The sequence below is a fragment of the Mastigoproctus giganteus genome, chromosome 9 (genome assembly GCF_048544385.1).
Source record: "Mastigoproctus giganteus isolate SK-2022 chromosome 9, ASM4854438v1, whole genome shotgun sequence".
NCBI classification, from domain to species: Eukaryota; Metazoa; Arthropoda; class Arachnida; order Uropygi; family Thelyphonidae; genus Mastigoproctus; species Mastigoproctus giganteus.
Window position 1 is genome coordinate 41,332,606 of NC_143583.1, and position 20,163 is coordinate 41,352,768.

The window sequence follows — 20,163 nt, forward strand, 5'->3', positions numbered from 1 at the left end:
AGGCATATGATGCAAGAAATTTGTCTAGTTCACCCATGAATTAATTTAAGCTGTCAACTTCCACAATGATAGGTGGAAGTTTGTTCCAGAAATCAACCACCCACTGGCTAAAGGAAATTTCCGCACATCTATTCTACAACTGTCTCTCCTTAGTTTGAATTTATGCCCCCTCATGTGCAGAATCTGAGGAAGAATTTCATTAGCATCGAGCTTACTCAAACCATTCAAGGCCTTATACACCTTAGGGCTGATGACCCTCCTATGTGTGTGCCCTGTGGCACAATTTTAACGATTAGACACCTTTTAATTGACTGTCCAGATTTTAGCAATATCCGTTTTACCACTTTTAACCATCTGACTGAGCCGTATACACTCAGTCAGATTTTATCTGACAATGACGTGTCCGCTGTTTTTAGCTATTTTAAATTAATAAAAGTTTTTAATTGTATTTAATTTATGCTATTGTTACGTCTTTATTGATTTATTTTTTATATCTTTGTTATTATATATCTGGACATGGTTGGCCTTACTAATTAGGTCACCGAGAATTTAAAATTTTTAAATATTACCTAGTCTTGGCGCATTATAGCCGTAGTTGCTAATGCGCCAAAAAAATCCAAACAAACAAACAGCCTTATACACCTCAACCAGAACACCTTGCAGGTGCCTAGTCTTCAGATGCTGTAATTTGCAGAACTTAAGCCTACCTTGGTAACAGCAACCCTGTGTTCCACTCACTAATCTTGTTGTCCTTCTCTGTACTCATTCTAGTAGCTCAACATCTTTCCTAAAATGAAGCTTTCAGACCTGTATGCATTATTCAAGGTATGGCATGACCACTGCCTTCTACAAGGGGATAACCACCTCCTTATCCCTGCTACAAAATTCCTATATATCATTGACAAGACACCATGAGCTACTCTTGCAGCCTCTCTGCACTGCTCAGAAAATTTCTTGTCTGACCGCACAATTGCCCCCAGGTCTTTTTCATTCTCCACTACCCTGAGTGAATCACTCAGGGTAGTGGAGAATGAAACCCTGAGTGTAGCACTGCACAGTTGATATGTTATTCTGGGGTTACTGCTACCCATATGCAGTAATTTGCATTTGTCAATGTTAAACTTCAGTTGCCACCTCTCAGCCCATCCTGTCAACTTTTCTAGATCCTGTAGCAGCAATGTACCATCCTTACTGTCATTAACAACCCTACCAACCTTCATATCATCTGCAAACTTGGACATTAAGCTTGATATACCTTCATCAATATCATTGATGAAAGCACAGAAAACATAAATACAGAAAACAACAATGGGCCCAACACGAACCCCTGAGGAACTCCACTAATAACATTAGTTTGATAAGCTCCTGGCCTCCACTTCCCTACAGAATTCCTCATTTGTGAATGTAGATGCAAAATACTCATTCAGTTTGTTAGCTACCTCAGCAGAATCCTCAACAATCGAACCATTGATATCAAATGGACCAATGTGATTCATCCCCATTCTTCTAGAGCTTACATAAGTAAAGAGGTCTTTACTATTTTTCCATGCATCCTTTGCCAAAGATTTCTCTTAATCTGCCTTTGCTTACCTAATGTCCTTTGTCACTTGATTACAGACTATCTTATATCTACCAAAGTCATCTGTGCCTCCTGATAATTTGTGTCCCATGCATTTTTCTTCTCTGCCACGAGTCTTATTAGTTCATCTGACATCCATTTAGGTCTAAATTTTGTACAGTATGTTGTTGTTGCTATGAAAAGCCTGGTAACTTCCAAGATTAATTCCTTGAATGCTTCCCATTTAGAATTTGCTGTTGGTAACATTATCAGTTGGTCCCACTTTATAGAATTTAAAAAATCTCTGAGACCACTGTAGTCACCTTTACGAAAACAAAACCCCTTCCCTTTATCTCTGATATATTACGTATGATAAGTATATATGATTGGTGTAAAAAATTTTCTGATGGCCACGAAGAAGTTGCTAATCTACTATGTGACAATATGCAGCTGATAGCTGTTACAGATGTGAATATTTGTAATCATGTTGAGGAGTTGATTTTGAAAAACAGTGAAATTACAGTGCATGATATTGCATTGAAAGTGTGTATCTAGTGGTTCGGAAATATGCCGACATTTGGCTATGGCGCCTCCGTAGCCAGGTGGACAGGAGCAGCAGTGCTTTGCACACGCTTCTTGATTAGACCGGGGTTCGAGCCCGTGACCACCAAATACGGAGGATGCGAAAAGGTCAGGGAATGACCACCGCATATCCGCGGAGCAATATGGCCTTAGTTGCTAATGCTCCTAAAAACCAAATAACAAACAAACAAACAAACATCTGGCTATAAGGGACAGTGTGCTGCTCTTTTCGCTGAACATTCGAACTGGAGGGAAATGCATTTTTTCAGTGAATAATCACTTATAATGAGACATAGGTACACTACTTCACTGTGGAATCCAAGACTTCTGGTATATGAACTGGCACCACAAAGGATCACTACCACCCAAAAAATTTAAGACACTGATTCAAGCTCATGGCAGTTGTTTCTGGGATTCAGAAGGGGCAATATTTGTTGTTTTATGCATCTTAAGATGTGTCAGCTCCATGGATTTTCTCATAGTATCTAAATTATACATTATAATTTAAATATTTGCAGTAGTATCCATGATATATCCACTATAACAAAACTCTCAGTTAATCAAACTCTAAACAACTGTTTATGACTAGTATATTTTTATGAGAATAAAAATATTTCTTTGTTTTCCATTTTTTTTTTATATAGTGATAATTTAATTTTCATCGGTTTCATAATGTTTATAATTTTTCCTAATTTTCTAATGTAATAACACTTGTCTTCTTATAAAGAGAAGTACTCTTTTAAAATAAAAAAAGTATTGAAATTAAGCAGATTTTGATAGTAATTAATTATTTTTTACATTAATTATGACTTTAATTTGCTTTCATGAATTGATTTAGGCCTTCAAAATGATCACAGATCTCTGATGAAAGAAATAGAGCAAGGACTTCATTTATTGCACTCTGAGGAACGGGAGAAATGTAATACTGCACCCTCTGCAGTAAAAATAAAAGAATCAGAAAAAACAGTGCCATTTGCTAAAATTGATAGGGTGGACCTTAATTCACCTGCCGATATTGCTGTAAGAATTTTTCTTTAAACACTTTAATTACAAAATGATAAGCTTTGTGGCTGTTATTTTTATATATTGCTGTTTGAAGGTTAAATTTGAGAAACATCAAAGAAATTGGCATTGTTTGAATACCAGAAAATTAATATATCATTAATAACCCTTTCTTGAGTAAGTTTCTAGACTGTGATCTAGAATTAACTTTTTTCAAGGAATTCGTAATTTTTTTAAAAATTGAAAAAACTATATACATAAATGATTGTTTTCTTATTTTAACTTTATAACTGAACGTTAGCAGGATTATTGTCAAAAATAAAATCAATATTTCATTAAAAAATTGGAAAATTAAAAATAAAAAATTTAAATATACACTGCCCTACCATTAAAATCTGGACTCCTGCCTTTAGACAAAAAAAGAGCTTTTATGACAGCTTTCAATTTTTGCGGCATATTCTCAACCATCTTTTTATAAATAGGTGATATGTTCCTCCAACGCAGCCACCAGTTTGGCCTTGTTCTTTTGGTAATCTTGACGTGCACGTACCTGACAATCCAATACATCCCAAAGATGCTCGATTGGGTTCAGATCAGGACTTTGGGCTAGCTAATACAACTTTTCCACACCCACATCTTCAAACCACTCTGGTATGACCCGAGCAGTATGGCATGACACGTTGTCTTGCTAATACAGGTATGGGCCTTCCCCGAAGTATTGCCATAACGTTGGAAGTGCATAATTGTCCAGGTTGTCCTGGTATTGCATAGCATTCATGGTTTTGTCGATAATTACTAATGGGCCCAAATCAAGCCACGAAAAGCAGCCCCATACCATGACATTGCTTCCACCAAACTTCATTGTTGGGAGGTTATAATCAGAAAGGAACTGTTCCCCTGGCATTCGCCACACCCAGGAACAGCAATTAGACTGGTTGAGTGCGAACCTCGACTCGGCTGTCCATATGACTGTTTCCCACTGCTCTACAGTCCAGGATTCACGCTCCTTACACCATATTAATCGGCATCTAGCATTTGTTGAGGTTATCAGTGGCTTGTGAACAGCTGCACGACCATTGTAGCCTATATCATGGAGTGTCCTTCCTATTGGTACTACATTGGTAAAACTATTGTATTGTACTAGTGCTGACATTAGTCCCAATACTCTCACAGAGGGTTTGTATGACTTGAGACAATTGCAAATTACGATTGAGTGCACAGTTTTTTGCAGAATTCTCTTGTCCGTTCTGTTAGTTTTTAGGGTTTAACAGGCCATTTTTTGGTAGATTTCTCTTCCATTTGCATATGATGTCACTAACTGTTGACCTAGGGATCCCTGGAGTGACTGCGATGTCTCATACAGAATGCTTGCCTATGTGGCATCCACTATCATTCCACATTGGAAGTCTGTTAATTAATTCTGTTGAATGTGTCATCTTGCATTCCCACTTTTGCAATTGTCTGTTCAAAGCCCAGTGTGCATATTTATAGCAGATACTGTGATGCGTTGCATGCATAGGACCTGTTTCCCCATCCATGGAGGAGTGTCCAGATATTAATGGTAGGGCAGTGTATATAAAAATATCAAAACCTTGTTTTTTTTTTTTTTTTGCAGTAATAGCATCTACATTTGATTTAGATTACTGAACATATTGTGGTCTGACACAGATGCAGTAAAGAAAGTTTGTAAAGTATATTTAATGTGTATTTCTCAGAGCAACTTCTTTTGGAGCCTCTTAATGTGAATTTCTTTATTGTCTAAAAATTACATTTTTTGTAACTTTTGATTTAAAATTATTAGTGTAGTTAATATTTGTGTTTCTCTGATTAAGTTGTGAATTTGTTTGCTACTTGGCCATTTAATTGCCTAAAAACCAAAGTTGGCTTCTGCCTCCATTGTGTTGTATTGATAAGAACATTTGAATTCTTCCACCATTGTTACAGTATTGATATAGGTGCTACTTAGAGATTTTCAAGTGGACCAATTGATAGGGTGGTCCTTATCAGTTGGTCCATTGTAGTTTAGTGACAGTGTAAGCAATATCAGAACTGCTTTCGTTAGGCCTATAAGCTATTATTTTATAGCAATATGAACATGATTTTATAACGTAACTTATCATGTAGTACATAATGTAATCTAAAATAGCATAGTTTTTACTGGTCTCATGTTGTCTTGACACATAATAGCCATTGTTGCTAATGCGCCAGAGAAATCTTATACCAAACCAACAACTGCTCTCATTATAAGTGAGATTAGTGTAGCATTATTATTTATTCATTCTTAATTTCATGTGTTATTTTTAAATTAAATTTAGACTAAAATCATGCCTCACACTAGAGTAGCAAAGCAAAGAGTTCTAAGTAGCAGGAATGCTTTGGTTCGAGGAAGAACATCTGAGGGCAGTTCTCCTATGAATGAAGATTGTTTGTATGTTACATGTGTTCTCTTTGCAAAGCTGTCATTAGCAGGACCAAAACCGAAACATGAGAGGTATTAGAACCTATAGTACTTAGTACCATGCATGGGTTGGAGGTTGAAGATATTTGTTGACATTAGACCTGAACTTCTGTAGACTGTAATTTTCAGCAAATACGTATGAAGGAAGGTTGTTCCAGAAAAGGGCAGTTGAATGAATAAACAAGGAAGATGAAAAGTAGGTTCTGTGAGTTTAAAGATGGACAGTAAATGGATGGTGGCTGGTGGCAGCATGTGTTCGGACTGTTTTGAAAGAGAGAGTGGAAATTATGGAAGCCAATTCAGAAGAATAGTGTCTGTGGAAGTATCTGTAGAAAAGGCATGCAATAGAAACAGTACATCTATGAGACAGAGAGTGGAGAGACTCTGTTAGAGATGAGTCATTAATTAACCTAACTGCCCTCTTCTGAATGGAATCTTGAAGCCTGAGAGAGGTTTTGGGAGCACCGGCCCAGATGTAAGAACAATATTCCATTGTAGGGCGGATTTGTGATTTGCACAGAATGAACAGCTGTTTGGAAGAAAAGTAATGCCGAGAGCGAAAGAGAAAACCAAGTTTTTTAGATGCAGAGGAAGCAATATTTCTAATGTGCTTAAGTCAAGAGAGATTAGGCGCCTCCGTAGCCAGGTGGGAAGGAGCAGCAGTGCATAGCACACGCTTCTTGATTAGACCGGGGTTCGAGCCCGTCACCACCAAATACGGAGCATGCGGAAAGGTCAGGGAATGACCACCGCACCGGAGCAATATGGCCTTAGTTGCTAATGCTCTTAAAAAACCAAATAACAACAACAATCAAGAGAGATTAGAAGTCAGGGTAACCCCCAAAAGAGATATATCATCTTTCCTGGAAATCGGAGTGTCACCAAAGATAAACATAGCAGCAGAAGAATCCTTTTTGTGAGATATAAGACAGGACTGAGTTTTAGAAGGATTGAAATCAACTAAGTTGTCTTTGCCCCAATGGAGAATTACCTAGAGATCGGCATTTAAGGAATTGGTAGCGGATATTCGAGAAGTTGAAGCTGATTGAGCAGGGCAAGGTTTCTCAAACTGGAAAGTGGAATGCAATGTGCTATCATCAGCAAAGCTATGGATAGAATTTGCGGTCAATGGAAGAAGGTCATTAATATACAAGAGGGAAAGAGTGGGGAAAGAACTGAACCTTGGGGGGTCACCAGCATTAGTGGAGAAGTTAAAAGACAGAGGGCTATCTAACATCACCTTTAGTGAGCGGTCAGAGAGAAAACTGGATAACCAGTTACAAAAAACAGTTGGCAAACCATTTTTACCAAGAAGGTTTACCAAGACCTTTATTACAAACACGATTGAAAGCCTTTGAGATGTCAAGTGCAACTGCTTGTGTTTCTCTGAATGAGTAACATAAGCCAGAATATCACCAGTAGATTGACACTGATGGAATCCATACTGGCGATCATTGATCAGACAGAAGGTTTTCTAGATAGTTTAAGAGGTGGTAGTTAATAGATTTCTCCATTACTTTAGAAAGAATAGAAGTAATTGCAATGGGACGATAATTGAATTGGAGGGATTTGTCACTTTTTAGAAACTGGCTGGATATAAGAAAATTTCCAAGCAGAAGGAAAAACACTTTGGGAATAAGAAAGTGAAAAAAGATGGCAAAGAACAGGAGTAAGTTCAGGAGCGCAGATTTTAAGACATGTGGAGAAATACCATCAGGACCTGGAGCTTTCTTACAATCAAGATTCATCAAAATCCTTCTGATTTCCTTTTGACGGAAGATCACAGGAGACATTGAATGGGTTGTGCTGGGAATGGTGGGAGGTATTTTACCAAGATCATTAATACATGAGTTGGAAGAAAAATGGGATGCTAGTAGGTCAGCTTTATCCTTGGCTCAAGAGACAATAGAACCATCTGGTTTTGACAGAGGTGGGAACAGAGATGGGGCAATGTTGCGGCCAGTAGCTTTGGCAAGAGACCAGAATGCTCTGCTACCATTAGGGCAAGAAGCAAGTTTTCTATTCTTAGCCTATTCAAAATCTAGTTTGGACTGATTAATAACTGCTTTACAATTATTGGTATTTTACCAAGATCATTTATACATGAGTTGGAAGAAAAATGGGATGCTAGCATCTTCAGGTTCTTTCTGCCTACACCAGAGTTTCCAATTCTTCAGGTTAATTTTCTGCATACACCAGAGCTTGCGACAATTTACAATCGTTGCAAGTTCTGGTGTAGGCAGATAATGAACCTGAAGAATTGGAAACAAGCCAGTTACGATATGCAACGTTCTTCTCTTGAACAGCCTTAGCACATTTATTGGAAAACCAAGGTTTAGATAAAGGACGAGATTTTAAGGTGAAATGTGTAATAAAGCATTCTATTCCTACAAGAGTAATTTCACTGACACAATCTGGGCAAATGTTGACATCAGAAGTTTTGAAACAGTAATCCAACCAAGGAAAAGAAGAAAAGAAATCTCGCATGTCTTCCCATTTTGCATACTTGTAATGCCAAACAACATGAGATTGGGAATAGTCACAAGATAAAGCCTCCATTAGAGAAGAGACAATCACCAAGTTGTGATCTTAGGTGCCTAAAGGACCACTCACTTTGACCGTACTTAGAAGGGTTGTTTGTGAGAAAAATATCAGGCGTGTTGACTGTATGGTTAGGATAGTCTGATATTCTGGTAGGTAAATGAACAATCTGTGCGAAGTCATTAGTAATTGAAAAGAACGTTAAAATCACCAAGAAAAATTACCTCACTGTTAGGAAAGTTTAATTGGAGAAAGTTAAGTTGCAAAGAGTTCCAAGTGATTAGTGGAGTTGGGAGAACGGTAGAGATAACAAATGAATTTGACAGAATGAGGTAGAAAGATTTTAAGCCAGAGAAGATCGCAAAGAGGAGATTCCAAATACAAAGTCTCTGACAGGCAATATTGGAATGGACATATGCACAAGTACCACCTTTGAGGCGAAAGGAATCATACAGCGAATAATTTGGGCAACTGAGATGAGCAGTGGTTGAATCAACCAATAACTGAGATTCTGTCAGAAAAAGTACATGAGGTTTGTAAGTGGAAATGGACATCATTGAGATTAGAACTGAGACCACAGATATTTGTGAAATGAACTAGGAAGTGTTTGGGAGGTTTAGATCTTTTTGCAGATAAGTTTGCTCTATTAGTTTGACAATTCATGGTGTATTCAATAGTAAGAAAAAGTGTGGGGGGGATACATGCTATATGAAGTAATGAAATTTTTGAATATGGTGTACACATGGTAAGAATATACCCAGTTCCTTGACATAATGTGGCCTCTTCAATGCCCCCTGCATAGACACTAGTCGGACTCCCTCAAGTCGCTACCTGGCTCAGCAAGATCCAGAAATCTTGTAGAGAGTTACCAATAGGTAACAGTGTACTTACTAGCAGCCAGCCAGCGAACACCGTTTTAGAGCTGTACCCTCAAAATGTAAGGAGGTTTGGATCTTGCCATGGTGTTCATCATTGTCTCAAAAGACATCAATCATATTGCATGATGGAAGAGATGGGGAAGGGTTGACTGGAACTTAGCTCTGGAGACTAAACATGGGTTCCACCACTTCAAGCCTGCAATAAGCAAAGTGGTGGTATTGCATTGGTTGATGAGAGTCATCTATCACCTAGTATTGCCCGGTAGCACAGAGGGGCGGCATTCTTCCGTGTGGTGTGGGCGCCACACCTCGACCCCTGCTTATGTTGGTTCACACCTGGGTGGTCACCCACAGCGTGCTTGTGCATTGGGATTATACCCAGGATTACTAAAAGTCCTACCATCATGAAGGTGCAAGCAGAGGATTTGGCTGTCACAGACCATCCAGACTTCGACTAAACATGGGTTCCACCACTTCAAGCCTGCAATAAGCAAAGTGGTGGTATTGCATTGGTTGATGAGAGTCATCTATCACCTAGTATTGCCCGGTAGCACAGAGGGGCGGCATTCTTCCGTGTGGTGTGGGCGCCACACCTCGACCCCTGCTTATGTTGGTTCACACCTGGGTGGTCACCCACAGCGTGCTTGTGCATTGGGATTATACCCAGGATTACTAAAAGTCCTACCATCATGAAGGTGCAAGCAGAGGATTTGGCTGTCACAGACCATCCAGACTTCGCCAAAATTGGGTCACTTGACTTGAGTGTCACCTGAATATCAGTTCCATTAGCATTTTAGACTCCCGGGTAGCAAGCACAGCTTGTCTGATATATTATTATTATTAGCTATATGGTGCAAGGAAGCCTGAGGCTTATGCTGCACCAGCCAAAAAAAAAATTCCCGAGTTACCTTGAGAGAGAGAGAGAGAGAGACAAAAGTAGAAGGAAATCACCAAGAAAAAGAAGAATGATGATATCCAGCTCAGGACCCTGGGTGTGCCAAGCCCATACTCACCAGATGTGAACCCCTGGGGTATATCTGAGAGAGTCTCAAGGCAGCGTCAAGAACCAAGGATTAAGTTCAAATTCAGTATTCTGGTGGGATTATGTGAGGGTTTTAAGAATAGGGTTAATTCCCTTGATGGATTAAAAGGAGTGACCCATCAAGCACTTAGCTGCCCAACCCAACACTTGAGCCCATGTTCCAGTATTGGACAATGCAACAACATCCTCCACAGCAGAGATCCTTGCTCTCACACAGGAAGTTGTTATAGTTGGTTACTCAATTTTCGGTGAAATGGGAAATATATTTTGTGCAAAAAGGGCAGGTGGAACAGGACCAGATTATGTCTTCCAGGGACTCGAGACATTTTGATATTGTACATTAGCTGTCATCTTTTAAGGGTGCAAAAGGTGATATTATTGTACACGTTGGTAATAATGATATTAAGGATAGGAGAGCTGAGGATTTAATTAACAAGTACAGAGCAATTTTAGAAAGTTGAGAGTTAGGATTGATAGGAAGGAATGCATGATGAGAGCTAGCCATATCAGTCAATTCGGCCCTAGAGAGACTATGTAAGGATTTTGAGTGAAATTTTTTACATCGTGGTCTGTGCTTGTTAATAGATGAGACTGTTTTTACAGGGATGAGATACCCTTGAATAGAAGGGGTGCAAGAATTTGCTGTTCTATCAGGGCAGTGTTAGGTGGGTCAAAAAACTGCTAGCCTAGGGAATACAGAGACAAATAGATTAACATTAGCTGTCACAGACCATCTTTGCCATGGCAGCCACAGGCAGAGGTGTAAGTGATTTTTGTGCTGCTTCTATTGGTGCATGCAGCAGCCTGGAAAGAAAGTTGTCGATGATTTCAAGATCTGATGAGTGTCTTCAATGGAACAAGCAAATACATGGTCTGTGTTAGGGCTATCTAACACAGCCTGTCACTCAGATTTAAGGGATGCAGGATGTGAATATGGGGAGTATAATTTATTCAGAAAAAGGTATTGTATCATTGTCTGTGATTTTGCAGGTTTCCTTCAACTCTTCAGTATGCCTATTGTGCTGATGCTTAACTTAGGAATGCTAGTTGTGTGTTTAGTATGGGTTACCATGGGGTGTGTTGTGTTGTATGACTGGCCTCCTTGCTCTCAGGAAGCTAACATCACATGGAAGAGCTTTCTGGTACCTGTCATTGCATGAGGAGGAGGGTCATTTGTTATTTTTATAAACTATAGCAAGGCAAGCCCAACCTTTGCAGAGCAAGCTGAGTTAGCCTAGAGAATAGGTTAGAAAAGAGAGAGAGAGAAGGAATGGAGCAGGTTGTGGTAGGTGAGACAGGGTGGAAACAGTTAGGAAGCTAGGGCAATGATAGGAGACCTCCTCTAAGAATAAGTAGAAGAGCAAAGACTTAAAAGTAAAAAGAGACAGGGATAGAGGATGAAAGCATTGTTCCTCTACTCAGGGAAGATACCACATCGTTCAACGCGATGATGTCAGCAAGATTCCACACTGGGAAGGTCCATTGTTAAAAGAATAGTTGATGGAAGATTAGCAGCAGCTGGAACTTCATCATTCCCACACTGATGGTCCAGTGTCAGCAAGCTTTTCTGGGAGACTGGAGAAGTAGAGGCTGTACTTTATACACAAATCTCACACTGGGGGTAACTCAGTTGATACTGGGGATGTATCAACTTGCTATGGCAGTGGTTTTCAACTGGGGTGCCATGTAATTTGGGTTTAAGTTACTTAAAGTTATTATTATTATTATATTTTTTTAAATTTGTATATTTATTTCATTATAAAAAGGTGTACGGTATCCATTGTACCTTATATTTTTAATTTTGTGGTGATCTATAATTGATCTTTATTTAGTACCTCTATGTAAAGAATAAAATTATTATATAGGTATATATTTATTTAAAAGGTCGAAAACCACCGTGTTAGGTATTTCTTTTGACCTAGGGGTGCTGTGAAAAAATTACTAGGACACTAAGGGTGTCGTGAGAGAAAGTTTGGGAACCTCTGTGCTATGGTATCCCAGTATCAACTAGGATACCATACCCTAATATATGGTATCCCAGTATCAACTAGGATACCATACCCTAATATATGGTATCCCAGTATCAACTGGGATACCATAGCGAAAACTCAGAAAGTCCTCCTAAAAAGTGGTGGAGAGAAATCCCATGTCAAGGAAGAAGTCCCATGATGTCCACAATGATCCCACAGTTGGAAAAGTTCCTAGTGTCAACTGCTACCCTAGTTTTGGAACATCCACTCTCAACAAGGGAATCCAACAGTGGGAGGAACCACTGTTATCAATAATGACTGGGCACTTGAGATGGCCCACGGTGGCCAAGGAATAGATATGGAAATGGTATTCTACAGTAGGACAGAAATGTGATTTGTACAGAGGTGAGAAGAAGCAAGTACCTCTTGAAACAAAGAGGTCCTCTTGTATCTTCCAGTTGAGAAGAAAGTACCTCTGAAAACAAAAGAGGAGTTTTGATGGAAAAGCAATATTTGCAATATGCTTGTGGTAACAAAAAAAAAAAAAAAAAGAAAAAGAAAAAAAGAAGTCATGGTTATTACCAGTAAAGATATCTGATCTTATAAATCTGGGTGTTGTTGAAGACTAACATGGAGAAACAGCACTCAGTTTTGTTGAAAATAAGACCGGACTTTATTTTTTAAGTATTGGAGTTAACTAAATTTTCTTCTTCCCATATTCACAATTCATCAACCTCGGCATTTAACAAATTAGTGTCATTTATTTGAGAAATTGTAACTATTTATGCAGGGTAATGTTTGTTGAACTGGAAGGTGGAATGTATTGTAATATCATCAGAAAAACTATAAACTTTTCAATCAATGGAAGAGCCATAATATAGGAGGAAAGAGTAGGTGGAAAAAACAAATCCTTGAACTCTAGCATTAGCAAAGTAGTCAGAAGACAGCCCTAATATACACAGTGAGTAATCAGGGAGAAACAGAATGAAGAAAATAAGATGAAAGCTTGTTTATAAGACATATTTGCCAAACATGGTTGAAAGTGTTAGAAATGTTAGAAGCAACTGCTTGAGTTTGTTCATTGTCACATATAACCTGGGATGCGACATTTAATAAAAAGCTCAAGTTCCATGGAATTTGTACAAGATATTGACAGCTGATGAAATTCATATTGGTGTTTGTAAATCAGATAGAAGATTTAAGTATAGGCAACAGTTGTGGCTGGTGGATTGATTGCTCCATTACTTTGGAAAGGGTTGAAGAAAGACAAGGATGATAATCGGAAGGGGGGAGATTTGTTCTTCTTGTTAGGCATTGGCTGGAATATTCCAGAAGAAAAAATCATCACTGGAATAGGAGTGTACTCATACAAAACAGGAGTTAATTTTGGACTGGACTGTGTGATTCCTGTCAGTAATTGCAGAAATGTCTAAAGGACTTTTCATGCAAGGGCCAGATTTAATCAGTGTCAGGTAGAGATATAATTTTTTTTTTTTTTTTCTTGTCAACTGGATTTTAATTCCACAAAACAGTAAACCAGCCATATTTTTTATTTATATATTTATTACAGAAGGCAGTCCCATCCAGCTTTCCTAGTAACCCCACCATCTATTGCAATACTGTACAGGTAATTTCTAGCATAAGATATACTACCACAAGTAGGTTATCATTTCTAGCACATGGAGGTGGCCAGGGATCTGCCAGCGTACTTATAAACATCATACACATCATCAATATAATACCCCCAATTTGGAGGGTATGTTAGTTCATTAGTTCATATTTCAATGAAACAGCAAATACAGCATCAATATAAAACCAACCATAGAACACATGTGATTTCAAAATATGAGATACTGATGTTTCATAACCTTAGTTGCTTCAGTGCTTGTTCAAACTGACTAACTCTTAAGCTGTTGCAGAGAGAAATGTATTTCTTATAATGGAATTATATCAATTTAGGCAGGAGGAAACAAAATAATCTTAACAGAATTCACAAAAAGATTTGTTGGTTTATCTAGTTCATGTGGCATACAGAAATTAATAATTGAAACCAATCTTGAAAGGGTCATTTGTAAATAGAAACATTAACTTATTAACCAATGAGTAAAAAAAAAAAGTTGGTTGATTTTCATATGATCTTTTACATAGGTTTACAAACTTTTTATTTTAATATTAGGGTTTGCAGGTTGGAGATGCCATAGTCAAATTTGGATCTGTTGTACATAGTAATTTTTCGGATCTACAGAGCATTTCTAATGTTGTTCAGCATAGCATTCAGGTAAATTGTATTCTGAATTATGAAAGTTCTAATTTTAATGTACTAGAATTTGGTTCTTAATTTTGAAATACAGCCAGTATCTGACTTAAGTAATACTTGACTTATGGAAATTCAACTTTATGTAAGTTTTTTCTGGCCGGTGCAAACTTAAAAAAATTGTGAAACGTATTTTGCATCCTGTAGGAATAAATGGAGGTACCGTGAAAATATTGTAATGTGAACCCAATAACACATTTTTTTTTTTTTTTTGGTAATTCGTTCCAAGACCTTGGAAGTTGAAATTTTCACTATATAACTAAGATATTTATCTCTATAAGAGGTCATTTTTAAAATGAAAATCGCACTGCCATTTCATTGTTATCATATGTTGTGTTATAAGAATCGATTTTGAATGCCTTTGTGATATTTTCAAAAACACATTTCTAGAGGTCACTACCATAAAACAATTTGCAATTTTGGGTTTATTGGGCTTTACTGTTGGCGCAATCTATTATAAACGAGTAGTAAACTCGATCTTATTGCATTTGCGATGATACCGATAATTGAAATTCTGTGGGTTTTTATGTTACGGTATTATGGTGAAATGAGTTCCCCTTCATTAAAATCTTTGATCATATAAAAAACATAAATAAATTTTCAGAATCTTCTATTCATTCCTATTTATTTATTATAATGGTGAAGGGAAAGGGACCAATGGAAAGTGCAAGTACTGGCAATGCTAGGAAACAAGACAAAATTGATTTAGAAACGAAGATAATTAATTAAGAGGTATGAAGCAGGACAAAGTTTGTCATCTATTGCATGCAATTAGATCTCGCTGCTTCAACAGTGAATACTATTTTAAGGAACAGTGCACGTATAAAAGAACATATTAAAGGATCAACACATTTAAGATCAACAGTAATCACAAAACAGTGTTCAGGTGCTATATCGAAGATAGAAAAGCTATTAATAATATGGATGGAAAATCAGATTCAGAAGCAGGTGCCCCTGAGTCCAATAGCTATTCAAGCAAAAGCAAGAAGTATTTATGAAGATATTAAGGATAAGTATGCCGAACCCCAAGCCAAGTTCGTGGCAAGCAATGGGTGGTTTAATAGGTTCAAGTATCGTGCTGGTTTCCAAAACATTAAAGTATGTGGTGAAGTCGCCAGTGCCAATTCTGCTGCTGCAGAGAAATTTTGTGATTGTGTTGAAAAAAACCCTTTCTAAATCTCCATGGCCCTTAACTTCCACAGCAGCGTGCTTGTCAGCTGGAGAGTTAATTCTGGCAATGATGCTTGAAAGATAAAACTTGCTGATGTTATGCCTGTCTCCTCTCTCTTTTTATAATTTTGAAATTTTTGTAATTTTTCCTGTGCATGAGATAAAAAAATTGAATAAATAATTCTATTTACATGTTTATCGAACATTTCTTTTTAGCTCCAATCAAATTCAATCAAATTTGAGAGTGCTGCATAAGCATTTAGGGAAATTCCGACTTACATAGAGTTCCGTGGAATGCAACCCTTACATAAGTTGGGGAGTGGCTGTATTAGCTAACATATTTGTATCATCTGCAAACTTCGACATTAAGCCTGATATACCTTCATCAGTATCATTGATAAATATACAAAACAACAGTGGACCCAACACCGAACCCTGTGGGACTCCACTAATAACATTAGTCCACGAAGAGCAGCACCCGTTGATTACCACCCTCTGTCTTTTCCCACTTAACCATCCTTTTATCCATTGTAGCAACTTACCTTTAATACCATTCTGCTCCAATTTGTACAATAGTCTTTCATGCGCAACAGTGTCAAAAGCTTTCCTGAAATCCAAATATATGATATCAAAATTATTTTTTGCATCCAGTTCCTTTGTAACCACATCATAATATCCTATCAGATTTGTCAGACAAGACTTTCCCTTAAACCCATGCTGTGTCTGAATTATTGCTGCAGTCTTGTCTAGATGATCCTGCAATGCATCTTTAACCAGTGACTCCCCATTATTTTACCCGGAACAGAAGTTAAACTAACTGGTCTGTAATTACTTGTGTCACCCTTCGATCCCCCTTTGTGAATTGGAGATACATTTGCACATCTCCAGTCTGTGAGAAACTCCCCTGATCCAAGGATGCTCTCATAATTATGGCTAAGGGTTTGCATAGTTGTGTTGCCGCCTCCTTTAATATAACTGGATAGATCCCATCCACCCCAGGTGCTTTTCTTATGTTTAACTTCAACAATTTCTCCTCCACTTTGCTCTCGGTTATTACAAAATCATTAAGTATCCTGCTACAATTTGATAACTTTCTGCCATTTTCAAACCTTAATAATTCCTCATGTGTGAATGTAGATGCAAAATACTCATTCAGTTTGTTTGCTATCTGAGCAGGATCATCAACAGTCGAACCATCAATGTCAAGTGGACTAATCAGATTCATCCCCTTCCTTTTAGAGTTTATATAAGTAAAGAAATCCTTGCTGTTTTTCTTTGCATCCTTTGCCAAGGATTTCTCGGAATCTGCCGACCGGGCTAGCCAGGTGGGTAAAGTGCTTGCCTGGCAACCCAAAGGTCGCGGGTTCGAATCCCGCCTTGGGCTTGGATCAAAGTACTGCAAAAACCTTGGGAGGTGCACTATGGCCACAGAAGCCGATGCGCCAACAACTACCAAAATAAAAAAAATAATAATAAAAAAATTCTCGTAATCTGCCTTCCCTGCCTAATCTCCTTTGTGACCTAATTACAGACTAGCTTATATCTGCCATAGGTTTCTGAGTCGCTTGATAATTTATATGCATCCCATGCATTTTTCTTCTCTGTCACGAGTCTCATTAGTTCATTTGATAACCATTTAGGCCTAAACCTTGAACAATATTTCTTAATAAGTATGAAACTTTTAGTAGCATCCAAGATTAATTCCTTGAATGCTTCCCACTTAGAATTTACTGTTGGTAACATCGTCAGTTTATCCCACTGTACAGAATTTAAAAACTTTCTGAGACCACTGTACTCACCTTTACGGAAGCAAAAACCCTTTCCTTTACCCCTGATGGTAATTATATCTTTAAGTAAATCCCACATCAGTACACTGTGATCACTGCCACCTAGTGGTTCCTTTATCTGCAAATTCTTAATACACGAATGATCACTGCTGATAACCAGATCAAGAGCATTACTCTCTCTGGTTGCCTCTCGAACATGCTGCTGCAGAAAACAATCATCCAATAAATCCACAAAATCTGACTAGTGTGTGAGTGACCAACCCACAAGTTCCAGTCAATATCTGGGAAGTTAAAATCCCCCATTATAAGACATTCTGATTTACTGGCCCACTCTATTTCTCTGTATAATTGTTCATTGTACTCATTCGAGTCATTAGGCCTATAACACGCTCCTACTCTTATTTTTGCTTTCGCAGTGCTTATGTCACACCAAACTGACTCAACAGTGCACTGTTCATCTATATCAACTGGGTGCACTTCTTTTGATTTTACGTTTTTCTTAATTAACAGCATAACACCTCCTCCCTTTCTATCCTGTCTATCCTTTCTGTACACATTGTACTCCCCAAGAAGTTAAGAATTCACCAAACAGCAAAGCCAACAGCAATGAATTGACTTTTATAAGCAGTATATAAAAGTGTGGCATACAGATGTGATAATTATTTTGAAAAATAAAGTACCAGTTATTGATTTAAAAAAAGAATCTTGTGTTTATTTGATATACAATTGTACAAAAAAAAAAAAAAAAAAAGCAAAGCAACCCATATATTCAACTGCTGTTGTTGTAAGCACCACAGAAGACTGATTTCCATGGTTCTGTATAGTCTTTTCCTGTATAAACCAAATATAACATGTACATTACTATAGATAACTCAAAATATTTATGGAATTAAGTGAAAGTGATATTTTGATAAGTTAACCTTGGTAAGTCTGTATACAGTAGAGTTCCCATGTTTAGTTATGAAATTATATCTTAAATATTTGTAGAAGAAATAGTTGCCGAGAAGTCAACTTGATATTTAATAGAAAAAAAAAAAAAGAAAAGAAGATAATCTTGACTTTTGAGAAATTTTCTGTAGTGCTTGTCTAGTCAGTCGCTGATACAGTGCTATAAAATTTTTGCATTTTAAAAGTGAATAAACAAACATGCATAATCAAGCCTACTTTTAGGTTTAAATAATTAAGATATCTTTAGGGTTCAATAATTTTAACAGCATTTCTATTTAACACCATCCATATATCATTTCAATTTTTCAGAAACCTATTCATGTAGATGTTTTACGCGAAAACAAACCTACGCACATTGTTTTGACTCCAAAACCATGGGAAGGACGAGGCCTACTTGGGTAAGTGCATGTGTTTGTGTGTGTAGATATATAATCAGGAAAAAAAAAGAAGTAAAATGCCTTCCTGGGATGATACTATTCCCTGGTGGTATTTTACAAAAGTTTTGTATTAAGGGATCATTCTTTATTAATTAAATTCTACTACTAAGGCAAAAGCAATTTCTTGGCTATTTGTGAATACTGCTTGCCAAAACGGTTAGGACATGGGCATCTATTGCAAATTAGGACATGGTGCTTTGTTCACATATCATGAGAGAGAGAGAGAGAAGGTAACCACTTTCTGAAAGTGTTGTTTATGGGATTGCTGTCAAGATGGCTAAAAGGCCAGAGTACATAAATGGCATTCCTCTCTTGTAGTAGCAGAGCAGTTGATACAAAACTGAACCTTTTATGATCAAAGACCTTACAAAACATGCTTGTATAAATTGAACATATTACAGCAGCTGACTCAACTCAAAGTGGCCCTGAAAAACATTGGATTTTGCCCTTAAGTTCCGGGGTAGGATGGAGTTGGACATTACAGTTAATATTTTGTGTCCCAATTAGATGCACTTCAACTGAGCAGTAATGGCAACACTCAGAATTGTCAGATGTGGGGAAGTCACACAGATATAAGGAATGCAGAACTGGAATTTGGGGAGTACAATGTGTACAGGAAGGATAGACAAGATAGGAAGGGAGGATGGGTTATACTATTAGTTAAGAAACACATAAAATCCAAGGAAGTGAAGCCAGTTTACATCGCTGGACAGTGCAGTGTTGAATCAGTTTGGTGTGACATAAGCATTGGGAGATCAAAATTGAGTGTAGGAGTGTGTTATAGGCCTAATGACTCTGATAAGTATAAGTAACTTTGCAGGGAAATAGAGTGGGCCAGTAAATCAGAGAGTCTTATAATGGGGGATTTTAATTTCCCAGATATTGACTGGAATTTGTGGGTTGATCACTCACACACTAGCAAGGCTTTTGTGGATTTATTGGATGATTGTTTTCTACATCAGCATGTTCGGGAGGCAATTAGATGGAGTAATACTCTTGATCTGATTGTCAGTAGTGATTCTTCATGCATTAAGAATCTGCAGATAAAGGAACCACTAGGTGGCAGTGATCACAGTGTGCTGAAGTGGGATTTACTCAAAGAGGTAACTACAATCAGGGGTAAAGGGAAAGGTTTTTGCTTTCGTAAAGGTGACTATGGTGGTCTGAGACAGTATTTAAATTCTATACGGTGGGACCAACTGATGATGTTACCAACAGCAAATTCAAAATGGGAAGCATTCAAAGAAATTATCTTGGAAGATACTAGCCTTTACATACCAACTAAGAAATATTGTTCAAGGTTTAGGCCTAAATGGATGTCAGATGAACTAATGAGACGTGGCAGAGAAGAAAAATGCATGGGATACATATAAATTAATGGGTGACATGGAAGCCTATGATATATATAAGCTGGTCTGTAACCAAGTCACAAAGGAGATTAGGCAGGCTAAGGCAGATTATGAGAAATCCTTGGCA

At 37.7% G+C, this 20,163-nt stretch overlaps 1 protein-coding gene across 2 annotated transcripts in view; it reads left to right on the top strand.

Annotated features, from left to right (window-relative positions):
- The window catches only part of LOC150080167 (26S proteasome non-ATPase regulatory subunit 9), a 53,045-nt gene that overhangs the window by 24,540 nt on the left and 8,342 nt on the right, over positions 1-20,163 (top strand). For both annotated transcript variants that reach the window (XM_090381299.1, XM_090381298.1), the window contains exons 3-5: positions 2,979-3,160; positions 14,208-14,309; positions 18,560-18,648. In XM_090381299.1, the coding sequence (XP_090237425.1) occupies positions 2,979-3,160; positions 14,208-14,309; positions 18,560-18,648 (373 nt within the window). The remainder of the gene's footprint in view (positions 1-2,978; positions 3,161-14,207; positions 14,310-18,559; positions 18,649-20,163) is intronic.